The following is a 26,975-nucleotide window of genomic DNA, read 5'->3' as shown; positions in this document are numbered from 1 at the left end:
TGGTGCCCCCACCACCTCTACTCTTTAGTAGCCATTAATAAAGGTGAGGGAGACATTAAATTTTCATCAGGCTCACGTCATGCACTTCTGCCTTGACTCATTGGTGTGCAGATTATTCCAGCAATGTTTTTGGCCCTCCCTACATCATAAGCACATAGACACATGTACAAACACTTTCTGCATTACCACAACAGCCTTTTGAATATGAAGTATAATCTGGCCAGTTTCACTGGGGAGACTCAGGTGGCTTATGTTCGCTCCAAATAGTTAACAATCAGGTGGAATGCAGGTGTGTTAAAAAACAAGCTATCAGAGAGCTGGTCTGTTTGGGCTCTATAACAATGTGGCCAGAGTGCCCACTTGTACTGGTGGATTTAAGGCAAGCATTTATAAAATGAGGCGAGCAGCTGCTGCTGGACAAGTGTCAGGCAAATGTGACCAGCAGTTTGCCTCGCAGCATAGACTGTCATTGTTTTCTCATATTTCCTCATAACAGTCTGCTACTAAGTGAATTCAACCTCTTGGGCTTTACAGCAGGGTCCAAGTATTTCACAGAGAAAGCATTATAAGCTATTATAATCACATTAGTACTTTTGTCAGTGTTCTAGTCACCTGCTGGGTATGGCTGTGTGGTTGTCTGCTATGTGGTAATAGAATAGTGAAGACGATCATGATGAAGAGGAAGAAGCTGCTCCTGTGTTTCAAATAAAAGTATTGCTTGAGTTGTTAACAGCTTATGTGATTACAGGACGCCATGGCACAACAGTGAGGGAGCAAGTGCTGAACACTCGGCCAGGATAAGCCCAGCCCCAGAGCATGCTGGGTAATACTTGGCCACTTTTGACACATCCAGCTGGCAGCTAATGTCTATTTATTGTATATGTGAGTGAGTGTGTATGTGTGTGTGTGTGTGTGTGTGTTTGTGTGAATTTGTGTTATGGTTCTCATGTGAATGAGACTTGGCCAGACACCAGATTGATTGTAATTGGACAATGTGTCTGCATAAGTCCTCGTCTATTGTTCATCTCTTAGCGAAAAAGCCAGATTCACAATACTCTTGCTTTTGGAGGAGTGTGTTATGGAAATTAGTTTTGTCTGAGTGGAAATCCTCCAAGTGCAGACAATATGGCGCCACATATTCAGGAGGAATTATTGTATTATGAGTACTTTATTTTTATGTTGAGGCCAGGGCATTACAAGAAGTCTGCCAAAGGCTTAAACAGCCCAATTAATGGAAAATGGCTGTTTTCCAAAAACAAAAACAAAGAAATGACCAAAAAACAATGTTGCATGGAGTAAAATGCAAGAAATTGTAGAGGCTATTTAATTTAGTGTTTAGAACGTATGGTAATATACTGTGTGAGAGTAAAAAATATAGGAAATGTATCAGATTAATAGAGTATTCCAGTATATTTTCCCTTCTTTACTTTCGTCTTTCTCCCTCTTTCTCTGAAATCTTCCTTGTGAGATGTATGTATGTGTTTGGTATCTTGGAAGAGGCAGCTGTCACTTCCTCATTCTGAACCTCTTAAGGGGGCTCCTAAATTATGGAACCATATCATGGAGTGTTTATCATGAAGGTCACACTGCTTCCGCTCACTTTTTCTGTCTCTTTATTAACTGATACTTTTTCACAAATGAAGAACGAAGAGGCATGTCTCTGTAAAAACAGAGCCCACATAGTATATCACAATATATGGTACATACACCCCTGAGCACCTATACATAGACTGGTCACATTGGACTTTAACCTGTTTTATTCACCATTCAGTTAAGGCAGGTCCCTTATAATAAATAGTTTCACAATTTAATTGTTTTTCTTTCTTTTTTTTTTTTTTTAGAAAAACAGACCTCAATTTTGTTTTCCATTTTCTCATGCATACAAAGTTCATCTAGATAAACTCAAATTAACTGCCTCAGAAAATTGATTCCTTTTTTGCATTCCCAAGTGAATTGACTTTTTCACCAGGCAAATTTCCCCTACGTTCGTTCAGACGATGGCTTAAGATTGCAGATCGAAGCCACACGATGCAGAGAACTGTTTTACTCCTGGTAGATTTACAGCCTCTGAAGCAGAGATCTGCCGACTTGCTCTCTCTGTGCCGTTTCATTCCCATCAGTAATGGATGCTGAATAGGATGGATGTGGCTGATAGGCTAATGGAAAAGCTCTACTGTTAACGCATGATGGAGGTTAGGTGGGTGAGGAAAGTGTTATGAGGAAAGCATGTGTAACGTGGTACAGTCATTTGCCCTTGGGAGGAGGATCACTCAGTGCAGACCACAGAGAAAAAAAGAATGAAAGGATGAGAGTAATGAAGAGGGTAGTGGATTTTTTTTTACTTCTTTGGCCTGAGTGATCTGATTCTTGTAGTCAGATCACTCTCAGATGGATATCTTGCATGAAGCAGTGGTTCTCTTTCACACACACACATGCAACGCCAACAAGGCAGGGTGATGACAGTGTTGGCAGAGTGATGTGAGTGGTAGTGGCTGATCATGTCAACAGTACTGCAGTAATTAGGATGTGTATGGGTGGTCTAGTAGGGTCTAGCAGGGAATTGGAGCTGTCATGATTAATGCTGTTTTGAGTTATACTGAAATGCAGTGATGAGTCATTTTGTATGATGAGTATTGCAGTAATAAACATAGTGTAATTAGCATGTCTGAATAGCACCTATTTTAAATGCACTTTAGGCACATATTGTTTTTATATATACAACATTAAAAGATTTGTTGGTTTATCTTCTTCCACTTAAATCTACTTAACATAGCACAATCCAATCAGATAATTTATATATGTATCCTTAAAGGTACACTAGGTGACTTTATATAATTGTCAGTCAATTTAACTCTATAAACTAGTTAATTTAGTACAAATTAACTGTACAATATGAATAATCTGTTTGAAAAACAGCACTCTGGACTGGAGTGGCTGTATTTGTGGATGTGGTTTGCCTGCTTGCCCCTGGAGGTCGCTTTGACTAATGCACTGATGCATTGGTCATAATTTTGGGATGTGCAATCTCTGGTAGCTAGGCAGGTAAACTACTATAACACTTAGTGACACTTACATTTTTCATTTTCTTATTGCACCTTAAAACGTTTTTAAATCTGCCTCTAAAGAAGTACACACTCACTTCAGATCAGCAAGATCTCATTATAGATTTCAGAGTGATGAAAGGACACAAGGAATGTATGATTTCTCTTCCTGTTCGTGTCTCCTCATTAGGAATGGGCAGTTACACTAACCAATTAAAAATCATTACATTATATGTAGATTACTCTGCTATTAATGCAGCTGATCCTGGGCCTATACAGAGTGATGCAGGACAAGAAAAAAGTGTTCAGCTGAAGAACGGGCGCAAAACTTCAATTATAATGCCACCAGAAGATAAGGAATTCCTAAGCAAGAAAGAACCCAATAAAGGAGTTTTTGACAGCTCGCCTTGTGGGAAATCAGGTCACAATGGCCTCTGCTGAAAGATGCTGCCTCTTTAGCCTGGTTGACTCAACGAGACGTCCCTGCTGGCATTCGAAAGCTGACTGTTTAATTGAAATGAGAGATTTGGAATGTGGATAGCAAGCCATTGCAGAACTGAGGCAGGAGCTCAGGGACCCTGGCTGTTTCTTCAAACAATTTTCAGTAACTTTTTGAAGGGAGTGAATCTGGCTTTGTGATTAGGTAAGCCTATGAGAGAATGGCTCTAGAGCAATTGTGGTAGGTATCAGGGCATGTGAGAGACATGCAAAGACAAGGATAAGTGGGTTAATCTCTTAAACTCTTAGGAATTGTATATGTAAGGACACTTAATGTCCTCAAAACTTTAGTAAGATAATTGCTATGCGGATTTGATTGCATTAAGCCATGAGAATATAATATAGTGTATTACTCTTATACTGAATAGGCTGACAAAAATAGGTATAGGTCTTAATGGCTTGTTGGAGAAAGCAAGAAATAGTAGTCAACTCTAACACAAAGTTTTAGAAATACAAACTCTTAAAGGTACAAAAAAAAACATAATCATAATATAATTATTTGATCTATTAAGAGAATGTACTGTGTGCAGCAAAATATGCGTGCTTCTAATTTGCAAATACACTGAGAAAAACACAGTTCAATCAACTTCTCTGAGCCAGTAATGAAGGACATATCAACAATGACAAGAATACACTGTTAATTCATCCCTCATGATAAATGAATGGGTAGGCATAGTAGCTTTTGTGCCTTTACGAATAAGATTATAGTTGCACTTTTAGAATTCTTAGCAACCAGCTTATTGGAGCAATGGAAGCCCAAGCAACTAATTTCCTTTTTAGAGTTTGAGATGGCAATAACACTGCCAAGGTTCATTACCTGATTAATCTGAGACATAGCAACTTTTAGCATCCATTATAACCATGGCTTTTTGAAACTGAAATTGAAATGGGAGCACTTCTATTAATGCCACCATTCCATCAAAGAATTGTGTGTCTGTGGTCCTTTGGGGCACAGGGGTACGCAAAGGATGCGCCTGCCTGATTTTGTGCCGAATGTGGGTGACAATCCAATCTCAGAGCAATTTAGCCTATGAGACAGAAAGATGCTACTGCATTCATCACATAGACTGAATTCATCCTTTGGTTTTTGGATTTTAGTAACAGTGGGCTTTTGGAGTCCCAATCTATGTGATCTAATGCTCTACACAATTCATACCAGACCCAGCTAAAGAAAAAGACATTCCATAGACCAGTGACCTGTGCAGTCTGCTGACATTCATCACACAAGTAGTAGAGTAGGATTTTATATATATATATATATATATATATATATATATATATATGCATGTTGCAACACTCAAAACACCTTGAAGCCTAAGTTTTATCTTTACTTTTGGGATAATAGAAAATGCTACTCATAGAGTATACACCTGTGTCCAAATATATTTTCAAAAAGTAACGAATAGCTTTATTTTTTATTTCTTGTGTGTGGAGTGCTCTGGCACAATTACAGCAGATCACATCAACACCCACTGACTTCACTGAGTATCTGCTTCTCATTGATTTCCCTTTGCCATTGTGACATTTAAGACCCTGTTAGCAGTGCAGCCTGCCAGCTCTCAGGAAGAAAGGAAGAAAAAAAAGATTTCTAACTTATGAAAAATAAATAGATAGAACCCATAAAGGCTGAGAGGGGTGAGAAGGAAGTAGTGAGAGAAATGGAGAACATTGATATGACTAAGAGCAAAAGGCCTAAGTAAGAGAAGAAGTAGAGGTCAGAAGTGAAAAGACATTGATGAAAAGCGAGAGTCTAGCCCAAAAGAAGTGGCAGATGGAAAGACGGAAAGATTGAAGGATAGAATGAACAGAGACTAGCTCTCAGTGAAGGAGAGAATGCTGAGTCGCTGCTTTGGCTGTAGCTGCTGTCCATTTGTTAAGCGGCTTGTCAGCTCCTCTAGCTTCACAGGAGACACAGTGGGTAGTTTATTTATTGATTGAGCCGCATGCCCAGAGACATTTTTTTAGTGTAACTGATTGTTCGCTTACCTTGATGTATGGAACCAGGCTACTGCCATACACTACTTTCCAAAGAATTCACATACACATGTACACATATTTTTACATGTACACACACACACACACACACACATACACACACACATATATATATATTTGAAAGCAGGGATAAAACTAAGCAAAAATTGAGAAATAAATACAGATCGTATGCGTCTCTCTCCTCACTCCTGGGCTACCATGCTGTGAGCTGTGGCTCAATCTTATATAAAGAAACCAGAGATGAAACTGGTTGTTCTTCTGAACAGAGCTGTTTACACAGGGTGTTAATGGTGTTGTGTTGTTTGATCCTTGTGGTATTTTGGTATTTTGACAGTACAGATATTTCAGATGTTACATTAAGACCTCTGTGAACTGGGTTAACCTGTGGAAAAGGGTATAATATGTCCCCTTTTAATGTAGAAAAATGTATTGTATATTACATCTATTATATATATTATCTATATAATATTTCACCCAAAATATATCGCTATAAACACTATATTTATTGGTTTAAATGAACTCCACAGTGTTATATTAAATCTACAAATTCACATTCACAGTCTGGTGATGTCTGTAAACTTCTGTAACACTTCTGATTTTATGGCAAAAAACTTATTCTGAGCGGTGGATTGGTCCTTGAAGAGTTTGCAGTTTTGCTCTGCTATCACTGTTACCCAGTGTGTCCAGAATTCTGATGATCTTGTCCTTCATCCTAAAATTTGGCCGTGGTTTAGATTTCTAAACCACAGGGGTTGCTAACGTAAGGATCTGAGGCCCATTCAAATTTGACATGGATCAACATCTCAGAACCTTATTGAATAAGGCTCAGCGGACTGGAATAAATGATGTGCGCAGTCAAATTAAGCCAGCTTCACATACAGCTTACACCAGCAGCAGCTAGTAGGGTTTTATTAGCTGCTGTGGTCTCGTAAGAGCAGCAGTAGACTTCCTGAGCTGGGTATTACACATACATTTAGCTTGAGCCTTCCGTTAATCCTGCTGGTTATGTTGTTGTACAGCAACCACGACCTGTGATTTGCCCTGCTGGATAGACCTGTTGTTGCATCAGTGTCAATTCCCCCACACCCTCCACAGCCGGAGCGACAGACCACAGCCCAAGCTTTTCACTAATTAATAATTACATTATAACAAAGTCGTTTGATGAGAAAGCCATTGTACAGCATATTATTTTTCCCCTGCTCTTGCATCATGTTTAATGAATGGGCCGACCACAGAGAGCTCAAGACTAGTTGAAATTCAGAGATGCTCTTTTAAGCTTATTCCTCCTGAGTAAGTCATTATTTTTACAATCTGACTGATGCAACTTTTCTTCCTAGCTTGGCAATTCAGCCTGTAATACAGTTCAGAATTGCCCAGGCTTCTTCAATATTCAGACTCCTCTTGCTATTAGCCTACTTTTAAGCTCTTATCAACCAGTTTCTGCTGGAGCCATATCATAGAATGTGTGGATGCAGTTACTGGAGTGCACTGAATTTTCTTATTTTTCCTGAAATTTTTGTATTCCAGACATGTCTCCAGTCCCATTTACATATTAAAAGTGTCTCTCTTAAACTTAGATAAACTTAGATATGTGTTTTATCCACATAGCTTGCTGTTGTAAAAGAAGTGCAAGCATATTATAAATATTAATATATTGAATATATTAAAAGATATTGCTGTGTGTAAGCAAAAAGAAGACTATAGTCATTTTTTTTTATCGTTATTCGTCATCATACTAATGAATAACAGTTGTGCAAACATATATTTTGATACTAACAGTATATTTGATATTAATTTATTAAAAAATTGTTCATATTAGTAGCTAACACATTTTAGCTATAAGTGTAATAATTTTCAAATAGCAGCAGCTAGCTAGCAAATTTTGTAGCAAGACTGTAAGAGCCCCAATACATTTAACATAGGAAAGCTTTAGGAATTTAGAAAGCCTGAGTCCATGATTATTGTTTTATTGATATTACCTATTGCTGTAAATTCTGTCCACATTAAACATTCATCATTCATTCATTGTCTGTAACCGCTTATCCAGTTCAGGGTCGCTGTGGGTCCAGAGCCTACCTGGAATCATTGGGCGCAAGGCGTGAATACACCCTGGAGGGGGCAGCAGTCCTTCACAGGGCAACATACAAACACATTCACACCTACAGACACATTTGAGTCACCAATCCAGTTAACAACGTGTGTTTTTGGACCATGGGAGGAAACCGGAGCACTCGGAGGAAACCCACGCGGACACGGGGAGAACACACCACACTACTCACAGACAGTCACCCGGAGCGAGAATCGATCCAGGCCCCTGGAGCTGTGTGACTGCAACACTACCACCGTGCTGCCCCCACATTAAACAAAAAGAGAAAAATTCTTTAGTTAAACACAGCAAGCTAAATAGCTATCTTGCATGCTTTAGTCACTTGATGAAACTACCTAGTTTTGTAGTATGCTACTATCAATTAGACTAAATGATGTCAGAGAGTAGAAGCTCAACAAGGAGACCACCACATTCACATCAATAGGGGCTGAATTAGAGTGGGAATTTGAAATAAGCTAGCTAATGGTTTCTGGCAGCTGACTTTAACCCCAGATGTGTATGCCATCAAGTGATGTCTAGGTGAGATTTTTCGTTAATAGAACTCTTGATTAAACTCTTGATTGCAGTTACTGGTGGAAGTTAGGAGCCAATGCCAAGAATAAATTTCTTCTAGCATTTGACAGTGAAGTCTGTGCACCCTTCTGTATTTCCTCCTCAGGCCGGACCTTGATCAGTGAAGGCTGTGAGGCAGCAACGGTAGACATCGAAGTGCTTCTGCTAGTTTGTGCACTGTGATGAATTATACACGCCCAGCGCAGGGGAGCAGTGGCAGGCCAGAGCCAGTCATGCATAAATGCAGGAGAGAAGTGCACTGCAAGTTGTGGGGGAAAAGTAAAAGCAGTGCACTCAAGGACAGCTCCTTCTGAACCCTCGAACCTCCTTAAAATCTTGAACGTACATGAAAACACCACATTTTGGCATCGACTTAAATCCATTTTAAGACATCAAAGTACATAATGTCTCTGAAGGTACAGCATGGTTGTTATGTGAAGGCTCTTGCTATTGACTAATTCCTCATTATTCAAAGTCTGCCAGCATGGAAAAAAAAAGCCAGCAATAGCATAGCGGTGCAGCTTTGATGAGGAGTGATGTATTGACCTACTTTGAAAGTACCTGAAAATGCTAAGAGAGGGTGCCTTCATAAACCTCAGGATTTTGTTAGTGAGTTCATCTCAACCTTAGGGTTGGTCTCCTTTCCTTAGGCACATCCATAGGCATATCTGCTTGCTTTGATCAATTTGCCCTGCAGATTTGTGGTTGGAATCGCTGAAGATAATTGCGCTATATCAGCATTTGTGTTAAAGCTCTAGCTGCATTTTTTAATATTGTGTTTTTAAAATGAATTACTCTGGGTAAAGAATGAAGTTGTAGTGCTGGTCTCTCATGAATACTGGTGAAATGATCCACATAATTATATACATCCAGCTCTCTTTTAGGAAAAAACACTGATTTCTTTCGGAGTGAATGAATATGATAATAGGCATTGTAACATTTTAAAGGCTTGCTTTGCAAGAGATTTATTAGTCTATATATTACAAATTTTGTTAGAATCTATAAACACTCCCTGTTCACTTTCTCTCTGAATGTATTTTTCTCTTTCTTTATCTAACTCTCTCCCAGCTTTGTGCTTCTTTGAAAAAGCATGATAGAGTTGCAGTTACAATTTTCCTCATTACACGCCACTTATGTGTACACACAGAGTTTATTAATGCCTCGCATGGGTGCTGTTTTCCTTGCGTTGTGATCCATTGTTTGTTTACCCACCACCAGACAGATCCTGTATAATTTCTCCTCTCGCCCCTTCACTACCATGCTATTTTGCTCTGAATACATTTCAATGCATTTACATTCGCTGCTCGTTTTCTCTGTTACCTCTTGCAAATTGTTTGCATCTGAGAAGATGCAGAGCTGGCACATTAGTCTAGGAGTCCATTTTAAGCCTACATCGTTGTGTGGCAGGCCATGGGACGGCTGTTTAACCCCAAGGCAGCACAAACGGAAGTGACAAATAAGGCAGTCTTCAAAAACCTTTTCCTGCTATTAATGCAAGGCTCTTTCTCGGCTCTGGAGCCATCATGTCATCATTAGCTTACATGGAAAATGCCCCCTCGAACTGGAAATCCTAGCTTTCATACAAGCTCTGATCTGCCTTGTCACTTTGATGTGTTATTTACCCTAACCATGCTCATAGTCCATAGGGAGCTTCTGAAAATGAGAAGCAATTTGGAAAGAGGAAAAGGGGCAAGAGCAAGAAAAGATGGCCTTGGTTTATTTCTTCCTGTCCTTTGTCCTGTTTTTGGTCCCCTGCTCCATGATGAACTCCCACAGGGTATCATCTTCCATTCAGTAGAGAGTATAGGAATGAGGCTGAGAGCTTTGGACATGTACTGTAGGGTTCTAATGGGAAGAAGACTGTGGTTTAGTTTTACTAACGTTCAGTGAAATCAGTTCAGTATAAAATGCTAATATAGCTAACCAGGAATGTATTGGGACTGCTAGATTATATTAGTTGTTTGCTACATTAGCTTATGCTAATGTAATGTATTGGGACTGCTAGAATCTATTAGTTGTTTGCTACATTAGCTTATGCTAATGTAGCAAACAACTAATAGAATCTAGCAGTCCCAATACATTCCTGGTTAGCTATATTAGCATTTTATACTGAACTGATCATTTCAAGTAAATCTTTAATTTAAATTCTCATTGCATACTCATACTTCTCATACTTACAATTCTGCTAGCTTTTGACAGGCAAACTGGTTATGAATGAGCTATACAATATAATGATGTTTGCATCAGTCCGTTTTCTATGTTTTCTATGTTAGTGTCATAAACTTTCTCTGTTGTAGATCTTTGAAACTGAATTGTATTGCACAAATGTTATGATTGTTTAGCCAGGTTTTGGCTAAGGCCTGGATTGTTAAGAAATGTCTTCTCAACAAAGATGTTTGTTTTTGTAGGATTTCAGCAGTATGTACACCAAAATATATTAACCACCTGCCCACAGCACTTTTGAAGTTTGAATTTCTGGCATTAGAAGCAGATCCTTCATATTGTGATGGTTGCAAGGTGGAACCCCTGCAGATTAGGGACTACGGATACACCTTGAAAACTTTATGATGTTTCACAGATCATTTATGAAATGTCTCTGTATTGTGACAGGTGTCTTTGTCCTGGTGAAAGATGCTGCTGCCATCAAGGAACACTTTTGCCATGTACCAGGTACACGTAAAGATGTTTAGGTAGATGGAATATGTCAAAATGATATCCACATGAAAGCCGAGACCCAGAGTGTCCCAGCAGAACATTGCTCAAAGTGTCACACTTTTTCCACTAACAGTGTATTTGGCTGATGGTTATGTTTTGGCTCATTTGGTGTTTGTTCATGTTTTTCAAGATCTGCTGTGCTGTTTTGTTCACATGCACTGTTTTTTTCACTGTGAGTAATACTTTTACAAATATAAAATAGTAAAGCTACTAGGATTGTGATGAGATATTTAGGAAATACTGCTGACATAGTTATGTGTACACTCTTAAACAAAAGGCATAGTAGAGGTACATTATTGGTGACTTTAGGTACAAACAGTGTAAATGTATCTTTAAAGGTACAACAGCTTTTATAAGTCAAGTTGTGTTCCCTAAAGGTATGTTATATTTTCGTCTCCAGAAGGAGAAGTGAATATTTTTTAAGTTTCATTCATAAAACTGGGTCAAATATAAAAACATATTATAAGTCCTGGACATGAAATGGAGTCTAGCATTATAATAGAATAAGGTACAAATATGTTCCCTAATTAATGGTACGAGTATGTACTCTTGAGCCACAGTGACAAATTTCCTGACAGTGTATGTTTATTTATTTTAAAGTTAATAATTAAAATGCTGAAATAATTATGTATGAATTTTGGCTTTTCTCATTTGAAGGAATGACCTTAGAAGCTTACTTGACTAGAATCTGAGTCTGTAAATGTTTTCACCATCCCCTTAATACACTTGGTATTCAAGAGGCACAGGACTTGGGAATTCAAACAGACCTAGACATTTACCTACATGGATTTTATTTAAAGTATGTTCTGGCAGATGAATTGTGTATACCTCTCATGAGTGTGAAAGTCATGATCAGCCTGCAGCCAGATGTGTCAAGAATGCTGTATAGCTCTTTTTCTATCAGGTTACGACGTGACTGCTAGTTACTATCAGTAGGAATCAATGTGGGAGCACAACATGTCACATCAAGGAACACTTGATGTGGACCAGAAGTGATCAGTAATTAAGTAAAACACTGTAGGATTGGTAATTTCTCAGGCTGCTATTCATTTACATGTACTCCAATCTATGCAAGAGTACAGGAGTGTAACGGACACTGAGTTATATTTTAGATGGTTATTATTATCTTTTTTTTTATTTATTTGGCATTATTTTATTCTATTTGAATTATGCTTTGTGAATTATTTTGAATTTGTGCAGTGCTGTGGGTACTTTTCTTAAGTTTAGAAGTTAGTGTTTTATTAAGTTTACTTGTACTAAATTTGACTTGAATCATTATCAAAGTAAAATTATTTGAGTGTTGATGTAGACTCCTAGTGTGTGGACTAATGACCATTTATTCTTTCTCTGTTTCTCTCTCACTGTCATTTGAATGCTTATGAATTATATAAATCAAAGATCACTGACTGTAATTTAATTTATATTACAAGCAATTCTCCAGATGCACACAGGCACAAATATTTCAAATATTTTACTAATTCATTTGAACTTTAAATCCTAATCAAAGTGATCAATTAAAAGTGCATATTTCATTTAACATTTCTGATTTCTTAAAATGCATTTTTAGGTCATCTTCATTTATCAAAATATCTACAAGTTATTTACTGACCATTCTACTGAAAGCAAGCTTTCTGTAGAACCAAGATTAGCTGACCACTACCCCTGCCAGGTGGCTGTTTTGTGGTCATAGTCTCTTAAGAGTGTTGCATAACTTTCACAACTGTGCAGCTTCAGCGTAAACGTCAAGTATTCTGACAGCAGGGAAACTGCTTCTCAATCTGCTCTCCCTCCCACAACAGTTATATTAATATGCATGGTATGCAGTATAGGGAGCACAGTGGAGAGCCCCTGTCTGAATTCACTGTTTTCACCTGCATTACCAAGTATGTTTTGCTCATTGTCACATAACAAATGCTATATGTAGATCATACAATGGAGCACTCTTTCCTGAAACAAGTTTGAACCAATAGCGTTTAAAGAGTCAAATAACCACACCCAAAATATAAAAATGAAGCTTCTCCTGTTTTTGGACCTCTACTTGGGCCTGTCAAATGATATTCCTGTTTCAGTCAATTTAAAGGACACACTTAAACTACACTAAGTAACATAGCAGACCCTGGCCAGGCTGCAAGTTCAGTAAAGTTTAACATGGATGAATCCATTTAACTCTGACATCATGAGGGCCCCTGGGCCCTTAATTCTGGAGCCCTGTGATTCTCAGATGGCTGTGTTTACATCCATGAAGGGGGGGAAGGAGGGGGGACTAGTCACAAACACACACACACAATTTTGGTGCTGCTTACTGGGAATCAAGTACATCAGTCAAAGCCTCCTTGTGTGCTGCTCTTAGCAAATGTGGTCATCTCACACTGAGAGACAACACAGGTCTGCATTGCCTTCAGCCACCTGTTGCTGCAGTCTTTTCCTCACGTGAACGGCTGCAGTTTGAACTGCTCTTTGGCGAGAGGAGAAATGCTGGACCAAGCGTGTGAGAAAAGTGGGAATGAAATAAAAAAAACACATTCACTACTGATTGAAAGTAAGGTAGTAATGATTTAATATATAGTTCTATGTATCTATAGATCCATTGAACTACCTACCTATTTATCTGCAATATACAAAAAAGATTTTTAAATTTATTTTAAACAGCCCTTTACATTAACCAGTTTTTCACACACTCCTGATGTAAATATCTTCAGCTGAAAAATAGATTAGTTACACACTCCTACACATTTATTTAAGGCTTTCTTTCTACATTAACATATATACTGTTGTATGTCTTAAACCAATGTCTAAAAAGGTTTGTGCTGATGTTAAAAGATAAAGCAAAGCACATATGAAAGAACATTAAAGACATTAGACATGAGTAGACTGGGGCCTAGGGGGCATCTAATATATCCTCTCATTTGTTACAGCGAAGAAAAAAGAAATCCAGGTTTTAGATTCCTCTTTTGCCCTGTTTTGATAATACATGCCACTGGACACTTATGTGTGCATGTGACTATGGCACATCAGTCAGATTAGAAGGCTTTGGGACGCATTGCTGCCAGGCTTTTTAGCATGAGAACATAATAAATTTCTTCTTACAAAGAGAACTCGTTTAGTATTACCTTTGGACTCTTGTTTGAATGGGCTAAATTTCCTAGCTGGGAATGTTGTGGGAAACTCCATGACCCCTGTAAAGGAATTCTAGCCCTGCCCAACACAAACACGGAAACCTGATTCACGGATTTGCATTCCAATCTACACCACCCATCAAAGCCCTTGGAATGAGGCAATTATCAAGTCACAGTATCCGTTAGAGGAGATTGAAAAATTGCTAGATTAATAATGGACACCAATATTTTTCTTCAGCGCTGTGCCTCTTGCTGCTGCCTTAATTGCCACAGCTTTCCAAGTTCACTAGTAATTATTGTTTTAGGATTACAAACACATTCAATGTGTCGGCACCAATCAGGCAAACGTAACTAGATGCTTCCATTGCTGCTTATTTCTTAATTAGCCATGCACCTTTTCTATTGCCTAAAGTGCTTTATTCCTGGAATTCTTGGAATAAGAAACACTATACAAAAAGCAAGTAATGATTTAAATGTTTCCCTTACCCTATATTTCATGTGGGTGTTTTATTTACTTGCTTATTTATTTATTTAGTTATTGGCCAATCTTTTCCCCAGTTTTTAGCTGTGTTCAGTTCCATGCATCAATGACTCTCTCTGAATTACACACAGAGCCACCTGCATAAGCATGGTGGAGGCAGACACATTCTAACTCAATCATACCTGTTCATAAGATTAGTATCTTCAGGATGATAATACCATGTTAAACAAGATGTCTCATGCCCAGTGAGCTGGAGTAAGGTTGGGAAATTAAGACATATCCCGTACATTAGAGGAGAATGAATCATTTTATGTTAATGTTAGTGTTCAATATTAGTTAATGGAATGAGATTTTTGCATGTGTGGAGTGTTTTTATTGGTCTGTCATAAAATGGAAAAGCTCTATTCAGTCGATGTGGCTTGTACTGCAACAATATACAAAAATGCTCATTTTGACTGGGTAAAAATCCACAGTTGCTTTCTTGGTTTGCTTCACTGAGCTCCTATCTGCTCTTCCTCCAAACCCCAGAACAGGAAATGTCAAACGTAAAGACATTCAGCCTTTTAAAGAAAAAAAATAACACTGCGGTTTTCCGCAACTTGTTTGTCCGCCACATTTCAGGGGAAAGAAATATCTCCCTCCTGCTGCTTTGGCAGAGTCTGTCCCACTAAAAGACGTCAGAAGAAAGAAAATGCTTAGCTTAGTCCACATCCTCAGATACAGAGCCTTGCTGCAGCACTGCCACTTTAGTATAAAGAGATGTTTATGAAGACCAGCAATGGCATTAATAGCTTCAGTGTGATTGGATAGAGTTAAGGAAAGAACGTGGGAGTGAGAGATCAAGTAGACATGTCTGGGACAGACACTTGCAGTGATTGTTATTGCTATTACTCTGAACAGCAGATGAGAGAGAGGTAATCACATAGATGGCAGTATAGTTAAGAAAAAGTGGCTACAATTGAACAATGCTTAGTGTACTGATTTACATTTTTCGGACATTTTAATATCACATAACTACATTGGTTATATAATATCACTCTCCCTGTGTTGTACTTAGGCTACACTTGTATTACCTCAATAGGAGTTGAATGTACTAGTCGCTGAAGAGCTTTCTCTCTGATGTCTAAACAGTAGAATAAGGAAAATGACAAACTGTCGAAAACTTAATCTTACATTACTGCAGTGATTGTGCCCAAAGGAAGAAACCTGCAGTAGCATGTTTTACGCTGAAGTAATAGTTTAGCCAAATCTCTGATATTCACATGGCCTGCTTGGATTTCAATGCTAACATTTTACGAGGAGCTGGTGTATTAGAAACACCTACACTTACACTCACTGATTTTGATACAGCAAAAAATACAAAAATAATAATACAATTTAAACAAAAGGCTCAACAACACTCATCAGCCCCCATTCTTTTTGGATTGACAGTGATATTTGATAGTTTCAGATTGTTTTCATCTTCAAACTTCAGTTATATAAGTTGGTTGCATATGGTGCTTTAACATTTTAAATACATTTTATCTGATGATGATTCTATTGCATTGATGGCTCTATTGGATTATTTTGCAAGTGGACATTTGCTCTCAGAAGAAAGAGTAGTACATAATGTCTGCTTTGGCTGGAAATGTAGGACATTTACCCAATTACCATGGTAATGAAATAATACCTATAAGGAGGGAATTTGATGTCTAGAATGGGGTAAAGGAATAGGTATTGCTAGTTTTTTAAATATTACTTGTCAAGTACATCTTCCAGTTTGTACTGTACAGTACATAGCATCACTTGTTTGGAGGCTTCATATTCCATTAAGAACTAAGAGACTGAACTGATTCTGAGTTATTACTGCTTCCCTGCTCACAACAGCCAAAGCCATCCCTGGACAAACACACACACACACACACACACATACACACACACACACACAGAGTGAGCTCAGATATATGAGAAAATATTTCACCATGGTAACAAGACAGGTTCGTCCTTGATTTTTCTTTTACAGCAGTCTGTAATTCTTGCTAATAAACTGGATTTTTCCAAATGTTGTGCTACACATTTGTTACCACAGAAACCCTCTGCTGAGGCAGAGATTGATCTGACTACTTATCTGTAATACAGAAGCATGTACATGAAAATGCTGTATATGGGGCCTTTTGAATTCCATTTCAGAGCAGAAGGTTTGGGTTTGAAACCTAGAATGTTTTCAGCTTTCAGTAGCTGTTTAAATTTCAGATCACACAATGCTCAGGTTTGACTTTTAAGGAAAAAATTGATGCATTGTGAAATCCTTAGAATTGTTTGATTAGTTTTGCCATTTAAATCAGAGTTATTTAAAAAATGCATTGAATTAACAAATGAAAATCTATTATCAGTAGTTGTATAGAGACAGTACTACTAATAAATGGATATTTGGATATATTTCTATATATAATTTAAAAAACAGCATAGAATGAGGATATATGTCTGAAAAAAAATCATATTTAACAGTAAGTGAATATAACGATTGATGCAGTTGAATCAGCAGCTTCTGATTCATGGACTACAATGTGCTGAATGATTTTTACACCCGTATTCATCAAAGGATTTCTAGGAAAAAATGTCCTAGATCAAGGAAAATGGGCTAGTACTGATTACATTGAAGTTGATTGTTCTGGCCTGAGATTGACCTCACTCAGCTGCTGTTATCTGCTGTAACCTGGGAGGTCGAGATTCATATTGTCGTTGATGTTGTGCAGTCTCTCTCTCTCTCTCTCTCTCAGCTGTACAGTATCCTGAAATGCCCTGCTTTCAAGCAAATATTCTTTCATATTCCACAGCAGCTGTAAATAAAACAGGTATAAATCTGACCATATCTTGCTTTAAATTACAGCCTTTGTATAATCCATATCTTACTGGACACACTGGCCTTGCAGTCTTCACAATTTAATGGTTTCTACCTCTATTGTTTCATTTGCCTGAATGGCACTTACAGGCTTTCCAATCACTATCCACAAAACTCATTCAGTCAAAAAAGGCACCTTCAGAAAGTCTCAACTGTTCTAGACTCTCATGTCTTGTTTAAACAGGACATCAGTGTTACCAGCAGTTAGATAAATAGAAAAAAAAAAAAAGAATGAAAGACTTACATAATGCAGAATCATAGCTCATCATATCAAGCCCCACTTAGGAGCAGGCCTGCATTCAGGGCGCAGACAATTCATTTGATAAATAATTAGCATTTATTCAGAAACCCATCCTAAGACGGTGGTGTTGTTGGGAGCTAACTTTGTACTAATTTAGATGGCACACATACGTACAGTTGGTTGACTGCGTTGCATTTATCTCTCTGTCTTGTTTTCTTGTCTAATCTCTAATGATAATGAGTGTGTTTGGTAATAATATCTAAGCTGTATGTAGATTTATTGGTTTTGATTTATGGATGAGGCTTTAATTGCGGCTGGGCTTGCACACCAACATATTTTACTTGTCAGCGTCCCACTTGCTTTATTTGCCTCCGGAGTTTGAGGAAAGGCAAAAATGTCAGATTAATTAAAGGGACCAATTGATTTCTGTGCAGGTCATTGATCCGAGGCTGTGAATGGGAAGCAATTTAATGTTACATTTTTGGGCTACAGTAAAACTACACGCTATGAGCAAAAGACCATAATGTAATTTTATTACTTCAAATTTACATTGTGATGTTTGTCAGTTGAACATTAGTTGTGTAACACAGTCTATCCTGCATTGTTTTGATTAATATATGAATTGTTTTTGTGAAATCAGTTGAATAATTGATCGAAATACACACTGAAACATTCTTCTAGAAAGTTTGCAATAGTTCAAGATAGACTTGGAAACAGGGAAATATATATTTTTTATTTATTACAGGACTTTTTACATTGTGCACCCTCAAAAAGCATCCCTGGTTTGTGTATTCTCTCTATGATATGCAGTCAACCTGCTGCCCTCCTGTCTTAATATTATGAATATCACCATCATTGAGAGGTGTTTTAATGAAAAAAAAAACAAAAACAAAGAAACATAACAGTAAATTATTTGATCTTGGTAACATTAATAGAGAAAACCTCTGTTCAGTTGGACGAAACATTTGTTGAAAAAAAATGAACATAATATTCCAATGCTTAATATATAACAAATCTTCAAAAATAGTAATACCATTGTGTAATGTGAAAATATGGTATTGTGTTGTCTAATGATTCCTAGCTCTAATGCACAGCATGTTGCATTCTCATTTGGTTGCAATAATGTTATAAGTCTGTGTTTTTGTCCTAACAAAGCATAGCAGTGTTGGCCAGTTCTGGGGGAATAGCTTGTTGCCTGCAGAGGCTCTGAAGCAGGTGAGATCAAAACATGGCACAGTGAATGCCAATGATTTCCATGAATATATGAATCCCATTTGGCATCTTTTACTAGGAAACATGTTCAAGTGAGTGCATCTGAAATCTCAGGCTTTTGTAATAGATAAGTTAGTCTTGAGTCTTGAGTAAATTTTTTACCAAAGGTCTCTTTCTCCACCTAAAGGTGATAGTGATCTTTATTTAAAACAATACGAAGCAGACTTCATGCCACCTACTATTTACTTTTTATTATCTATTCTGATTCACCTCTTTGCCATTTTTTGTGTTATACAAACTGTGTGTTAAATTAAAGTTAAGTTAAATATTTGGAAATATAAGGTTTGACCCAAAACCTAGTGAGCTGCCTAGGTAGGCACTGACTGCATAGACAGCTGTTTAAGTAGACAGCATTCTAACGGTCGTCTGTCCTCATGAAGCAGATTATTGAGACGCTCCTGTTAGTGAGCGATTGCTTCACGGTTTGTTCCCGCGCATCACACGCAACCAGTGTTTTTTTTTTTTTTTTTTACCTCAGTGGCTAGCATCACCTCAGTTTCAGCATGGTGGATTCTACTCTTACTGTTTTATTGCAATTTTAATTATTTTTGCTCTGGGTGAATAGCAAAATGGACTGGAGATTTTCTTGCATTGCTTTCTGGGATTGCCTTCGTGGCTAAGGAAGGTTTTGATGCTGCCTTAAAGTTCGGTCAGATTAAGATATCTCAGTAGACATCATAATGAGCTGTCTAGAACTGGGACAGCCTACGTGTCGGGAGCGTGCACACTGTAAAATGCTCTCTAGTTTGACAGCTTACTAGGTTTTTTGGACAGACCGATAGTATATCCCAAATAAAAATTACAAGAACCTGGAAATGGACTGAGACTGGCCTCCTAAGGCAGTCTGGAGACTATTTGTTATTCACCCAGTTGCATAGTGGCTACAAGTTGTATTTTAATCTTACCAAACCTGCTAATAACAAGCACAATCTGAAATGCAAGGGGAAACCTACAAACTGCTCCCATATATTTAGGCTCATTCACATTATATATGGGCCGTTGTGTTGAAGAGTAATGCACTATATTGCCAAAAGTATTCACACATCTGCCTTCACAGGCATATATGAGACATCCCAATCTAAGTCCATAGGGTTTAACATGATGTCAGCCCACATCATGTTCAGGGAAGGCTTTCCACAAGGTTTAGGAATGTGTTTATGGGAATGTCTGACTTTTTTCCAGTAGCGCATTTGTGAGATCAGACACTGATGTTGGGCAAGTTCATGCCGAAGTTGTTCTATCGGGTTGAGGTCAGATCTCTGTGCAGGCCAGTTAAGTTCTTTAACACCAAACATGCTCATCCTTGTCTTTATGGACATTGCAGAAGGGGCCATCCCCAAACTGTTCCCACAAAGTTGGGAGGATGAAATGGTCCAAAATCTTTTGGTATGCTGAAGCATTAATAAGCTCCTTTCACTAGAACTAAGGGGCCAAGCCCAAATCCTATAAAGCCACCTCATGCTATTATCCACCCTCCACCAAAATTTACAATTGGCACAATGCAATCAGACAAGTCCCAAACCCAGACTTGTCCATTGGATTGCCAGACGGAGAAGCATGATTCATCACTCCAGAGAACACGTCTCCAGTGCTCTAGAGTCTAGTGCCAGCTGCACTGCATCTGCGTCTAATGCCACGTCTGATGCTTTGCATTGTGTTTGGTGATGTAAGGCTCAGATGCAGCTGCTGGGCTGGGAAACCCATTCCAAGAAGCTCTCTACACATTGTTCTTGAGCTAATCTGAAGACAACATTAATATTGGTGGTCCGTAGCAATTGACTCTGCAGAAAGTTGCCAACCTTTGCATGCTATACACCTCTGTCATTTTACGTTGCTTACGTTACTGCATTCCCAGTCACTTCCAGTTTGTTATAATAACACTGACAGTTGACTGTGGAATATTTAGTAGCAAGGAAATGTAACGACTGGCTTGTGGCACAGGTGACATCCTGTCACCCTGGAATTCACTGTGTTCTTGAGAGCAACCCATCCTTTCACAAATATTTGTAGAAGCAGTCTGCATGCCTAGGTGCTTGGTTTTATACACCTGTGGCCATGGAAGTAATTGGAACACTTAAATGCAATGAATTTGGATGGGTGAGTGAATACTTTTGGCACTATAGTCTTTGTAGGTGTGTTGCATAACCTTGATTTATATTCCCAAGGCATTAAAGTGCTAACAGAAAATGCATGAGTGTCTAGGCAATGCTCAGAGGGTAAGAAAGAAACAGAGTATCAAAGGGCCAGGGATAATGAAGAGGCATTGAGATCAAACCGCCGGATAAGGAAGAAAGCTATCAGTGGGAAATCACCTTGTGCCCCCCAGACACTGTGGAGTGGCCACCTACTAACAGCATGGGACCAAGGGGTTGCTGCTCTCTTTCTTTATCTCTTTCTCTCTCTCTTTTTCTCTGTTTCTCTACTGCCTTACCACTAAATTGTCTTTACATTTTCAAAGGGCTTACAATTTTTGGCCTTGTTGATGTGAGTGCATACCCATGAGTGTGTTGCACCTAAATCAATATTCACATATTTTTTTTAATTGAAATTAATGACAGAACCTTCAAACATATCTTTTTTTTTTCAGATTAAACCCTGCTGTTTGCATCTTGCAGATGGTAGTCCGTTTGTATCTTGTAGCAAGATATTAAACATAGTTTATACCTTCACTCTTTTGCAGTGACTCTCTCACTAAACAAGAGTCAGTAAATCTTTTAGTAAACTGCTAAAAACTGACTGAAATGCATGACTTTTATCTCACAAGATTACTGACACCCATTTGTTACCTAAAATATATTTGGCTGATTCCACTGATTTCAGTTTTTATTATATTGGTATAATCTGACATTAAACCTTTTGTTTAATTTCTGTCCTAACCACTGATCAGAGATGATTACATTAAATTATGTCAGATTAGATTAGATTTGATTACCTTTATTAAACGCCAAGGGGGAATTCAGTTATGTCAGATGATCTGTTTGCCAGAATTAGTAGAATTTAGAAGAAACAGTAACATCAGAGGCTACATTTCCTGTGAGTAATGTGCCTCAGGCTAGCAAAGACACTTAACTCCATTTCACTTTCCTGCTGTTTAGCAAAAAATAGCTGTATCAAACATCTTCTGGAGAAAAACAAATTTCTTAAGACTGTCCACTCAGCCTGCTGCACTCATGTTTCCTATTTAGAACTACATGTCTTTTGTTTTCTCACACTGGTTCTGTCTTTAATCTGTTTCCTGATTTTTGTTCTCTAAATTGCAAAAGATTGGTAAATCTATGATATTACTTTCAATACATTGACTGATTTCACACTTCTTTCCAACTATGGATAAACTGAAACCCATGGAAAACAAATGTCTTTGAAGAAATGAATTTTGACTGATCACATCACAGCCAACGTGAGATGAACTCTAAATGCACTGGATAGACATCAGTGGTAATATCATATGTACAGTCTGGCCATTACTGAAAAGGCTCCATGAATACCACATTTATATCATGCAACCATAATTATAATAAGTCCCATGATAATATTATTTGCCTGAGTACAGTTAATTTAAACTGGCCTTTATAAATTGAGCTGATCCCTCATTTTCCATGGTGGTTAAATTTCCATTTAATGTTTATCTTGCAACAAATTTAATATGAATTAAGTGCATTGTCTGCATCTTTTTTTTTTATTATGAACTATTAAAACACCTGAACTGAGTTTGGTTAATGTAATGTAGTGTAACACACTGAGTGATGTTGTTTTGTGCTTGCAGACGAGTGCAGTTCTTTGCTCTGGAGGTTGTGCACTGCTGGCAGTCAGCTCCTTACTGGCCATCATTACCATCTTCCTGCCCAGCGGTTCATGTGAGAGGAGGATCTGCACACTGGCCGGGTACATGCAGATGGCTGCAGGTTAGCACAACTTCACCTATGGTTCACAGTCAACAGCAAGTTGCATAATGTGTCTTATAGGAATACTTCATGAAGGAATAGCAGCATTGGTAATAAGGGAAGCTAGCAGGGGCCAGTTAGTATTAAGCAAAAGTGGACTGTGCTAACAGTTCCCCATTGGTCATTTTTCATGGTTGGATGTGTTCCCAGGACAGCTTTTAGTGACTTATTGGCAACAACAGCATTTTGCAAGTTTGTAGCATAAACTTTAGCAGACTTTGTGCATTGTAAGTTCTGTGTGGACCAAGATGTAGTGGTGGTTTGCAATGTTTTCAGTATTCTAAATATGCCATTGACAATGACATTTTATAAGAGTTTGTCTTTTTTTAAAAAAAATACTGATTCATCTGATGCTGTAAAACGATTGGTCATTAACAAATTTACTACATGAGAACCTATTGTGGGCGGCACGGTGGCGCAGCAGGTAGTGTCGCAGTCACACAGCTCCAGGGGCCTGGAGGTTGTGGGTTCGATTCCCGCTCCGGGTGACTGTCTGTGAGGAGTTGGTGTGTTCTCCCCGTGTCTGCGTGGGTTTCCTCCGGGTGCTCCGGTTTCCTCCCACAGTCCAAAAACACACGTTGCAGGTGGATTGGCGACTCGAAAGTGTCCGTAGGTGTGAGTGTGTGAGTGAATGTGTGTGAAGGACTGGCGTCCCCTACAGTGTGTATTCCCGCCTTGCGCCCAATGATTCCAGGTAGGCTCTGGACCCCCCGCAACCCTAAATTGGATAAGCGGTTACAGATAATGGATGGATGGAGAACCTATTGTGAAGCAGTTATCACCACTGAAACAGAATTGCTGCTCAAGAAGTACTTTGGAAATCAAGAGCAGCATTCTCCTGCTTTTATTTCTCCATGATACTTGGAGAAATGATTTCAAATTCAAAATCAATAGCAACTGAGCAATCTTTGTCTTCTTGTTATCACTGTAGGCCAATTTCCACAAGGCTACATAAAACCTAAAAAGTGTATTTATGACAACTGACAAAAAACGTCTGTGATGACTTACTCCTATAGCCATCATTTGTCATAGAGGTTGCATTTGCCTGCTCTGATGTCAAATTGACATTGATTTATTTTTTTTGGATATATGATTTTGTGAGGACATACTTTGGGGAGAAAAGACATGGACATTATAGCTCAGTATCACAGTGACCTACCAAGTCAAGCTGATTTAAACATTGTGAGCTTTTTCTGTTTCCCTTGGGTAAGGATCATCAGTATTATGTGATTATGACATACAGTAAGCTGCAGAAACAGTTGGTATAATATGCTAAGTCAAGCGTTGTGACACAACCCAATATCAGAAAATACTGTTGTCATGAGCAAGGTAGATTGGCTCACAATATCTGCGCACAATTAAATTATTTTGCCATATGTCGCAATATAGCATGTTTTTTCCCAATTGAATGCACTTCCATTTTTTGTGCGTCTCTGTTAATATTCATAAATCCATGTGTATTTGTAAACTTCAGAACTCAAAGGTGATTAGTTCACAAAGGTGCTCCATTTAAAATCATAATACACAGCACCAAACAAAGAGCAAACTTATTAAATTATAATGGAGCTAGTCATTGTGGACGATGGTTGCTAGGAGACAGATGATGCCGGCACATCGTGGTGAGGCTGCAAGAGCAGTCTCTGATTTAGTGGCCACTGTAAAAAGGCAATTATGGCCTTTTAAAACAGGTCACCACTTCACCAGAGAGAACAGGGCTTATGGAGGTGACAGCATTCATTCAGCAGGCCCCATAAACACCCACAAGTGCATATCTGAGCTTTATATGTATGAACATAAAGACCAGTGCCAATTGGCCCCTCTCAATGCCTTAAAAGTGTAATGTTTATATGTCATGTAGGGAAACTGACTGTTCTGAATGAGCGGTGCTGTATATTGCCAGTGCCTCGAAAAGTGCATACATTCTATATATTGGTAGAAATTTCAATTTAAATACCTGTTGTTCAGCCTTTTCTCAGCCCGTGGCCATTACAGTGTAACTGTACATCATGTTAACTGCGGGGAATAGGTGCTGCCTCCTGATATATTTCCCCACTCTAATTAGAAAGTAATGATATTGCTGTAAAACTATTATAATAAAGGGAGCGCTCACAGCTGGCCCAGCTATTTCCACAAGGGCGTTGACGGTAGTAGAGCACTGGAGTTCATTGATATTCTCTTTGCAGGCCCAGAAGCATCCAGTGTTTCAAGGGTAAAAGGGAAGCTTGAAATCAATCTTAGCTCTGGTACAAGCCATACACAAACTCTTTCTCAGAGCGTGGCACCAAACAGAAAGTCTGCTGTCAAGGGAAAACCATCCGAACAAGCACATTACGCTGTCAAAGATAAGAAGCTTTTCAAATACTCATTCCACGGTGTTTGCTGAATAATGCCTTTTTTTCATTTTCAAAGTTTTTCCTCCATTTCTTTGCACCTCTGGGTGAAGTTTGGAAATTAATTAGCCTCTAAAGTTCAGTCTCTGTGTTTCCTGCTGTTCTGACGCCGCAAGCCAAAAGAGATATTGTGGATGGGTCTTTAATAATTCAGTCGGCTATGTTTTTTTTTCTTCCTCTTTTTACTTTGCTTACCCAAAAACTGAATTCACACGTGCATTTTCTTTGAGTAAACCTCAGCAGATTTAGATCCTCCCACTCTTAAAAATGAAAGAATGTTTGAACATGTCTGAAAGAACCAGTGTTTAAAGAACAGTTTGGCAAAAAAGTAAACAAATGTTCACAGTTCTCCCTTACTCCAAATGTGGTTGATTGGTCAATACTCCTTTGATGTTAAGTGAAGCTAGGAGGCTGATGGTGATAGGACATAGTTGTAGTAGGATAGTAGGATATAGTTGCTGTTGGAGAAAAAAATATAATATTACAGTAGAAAAAATTCTCACATTTCAATATATGTTAAAGATCACATTTTTGACTAGTTCCAGTGTTGTGCTTGACATTTTAACATGATATAAACTGCAGCTGGCATTTTCATTCATTCATTCATTCATTATCTGTAACTGCTTATCGAGTTCAGGGTCGCAGTGGGTCCAGAGCCTACCTGGAATCATTGGGCGCAAGGCAGGAATACACCCTGGGGGGGAGCCAGTCCTTCACAGGGCAACACAGACACACACACATTCACTCACACCCTCACACCTACAGATACTTTTGAGTCACCAATCCACCTACCAACGTGTGTTTTTGGACTGTGGGAGGAAACAGGAGCACCCGGAGGAAACCCATGCAGACACAGAGAGAACACACCAACTCCTCCCTGACAGTCACCCAAAGTGGGAATTGAACCCACAACCTCCAGGCCGCTGGAGCTGTTTGACTGCAACACTACCTGCTGCGCCACCGTGCCGCCCCTGGCATTTTCAAATAATGTGAAAAAGACCAACGTATATATGAGAATTATAACTAATTAGTAACGCAAAGCTGCATTATATGTATGCGTAAATATATCCAACGAATATGAAAAGAAAAATATCATAAAAATAAATTGGAGGCATTAAGAAATTTATCATTTTTTTTATACATAGCAAAAGTAAAGAAGCAAACTTCAGGGTAGGGAGAGTTATGTGTGAGCAGGGGTGAGCAGTCTGACAATCTTTTATTCATGTGATAATTCTATTTTTGGGAGAATATCATGTCTATTCGTACATAAAGAAGTCTTATCATTAGACCTGTTTTATTGGCAGCAGAGTCTGTGAACTTTTACATAAAAACCACTGCATCCAGAATCTCTGATGTTTATAATATGGTAGCACTAGAGCATTGTTTCTATGACCCAAATCTCTGTAATATGTATCATAAAAATGTTATTATGTATCAGGTATGATATTAATTTTTTTATTTGTATTATTTTTTTTTCTAAACTAATTCTTCAACTCAACATGTAGATTGTAGATTGTAACCTAAGCATACTTTCACCAGAACCAGGACACTTTTGTAGATGCACTTGCTTTGGCTTGCTGCCAGCTATCCACTCTGACTGAATCCGCAGGGAATCTCCCACATATCAACCTGATATCTAGCCCAATTGTCCATATCATTGTCTGAATCAATGTCTTTTCAGATCAGGCAGAAATAATGGTTGTGTGTCACTGAAATGGACCATGGGTGGATACTACACTACAGCC

At 38.4% G+C, this 26,975-nt stretch overlaps 1 protein-coding gene across 1 annotated transcript in view; it reads left to right on the top strand.

The window, feature by feature from the left end:
• Positions 1-26,975, top strand: part of LOC136686296 (LHFPL tetraspan subfamily member 7 protein) — a 101,844-nt gene that overhangs the window by 5,793 nt on the left and 69,076 nt on the right. The window contains exon 2 of the mRNA XM_066659971.1: positions 22,663-22,801. Within this exon, the coding sequence (XP_066516068.1) occupies positions 22,663-22,801 (139 nt within the window). The remainder of the gene's footprint in view (positions 1-22,662; positions 22,802-26,975) is intronic.

Source organism: Hoplias malabaricus, chromosome 2 (genome assembly GCF_029633855.1).
Source record: "Hoplias malabaricus isolate fHopMal1 chromosome 2, fHopMal1.hap1, whole genome shotgun sequence".
NCBI lineage: Eukaryota > Metazoa > Chordata > Actinopteri > Characiformes > Erythrinidae > Hoplias > Hoplias malabaricus.
Note: the sequence above shows the minus strand (reverse complement) of the source record. Positions and strands in the feature narration are given on the sequence as shown.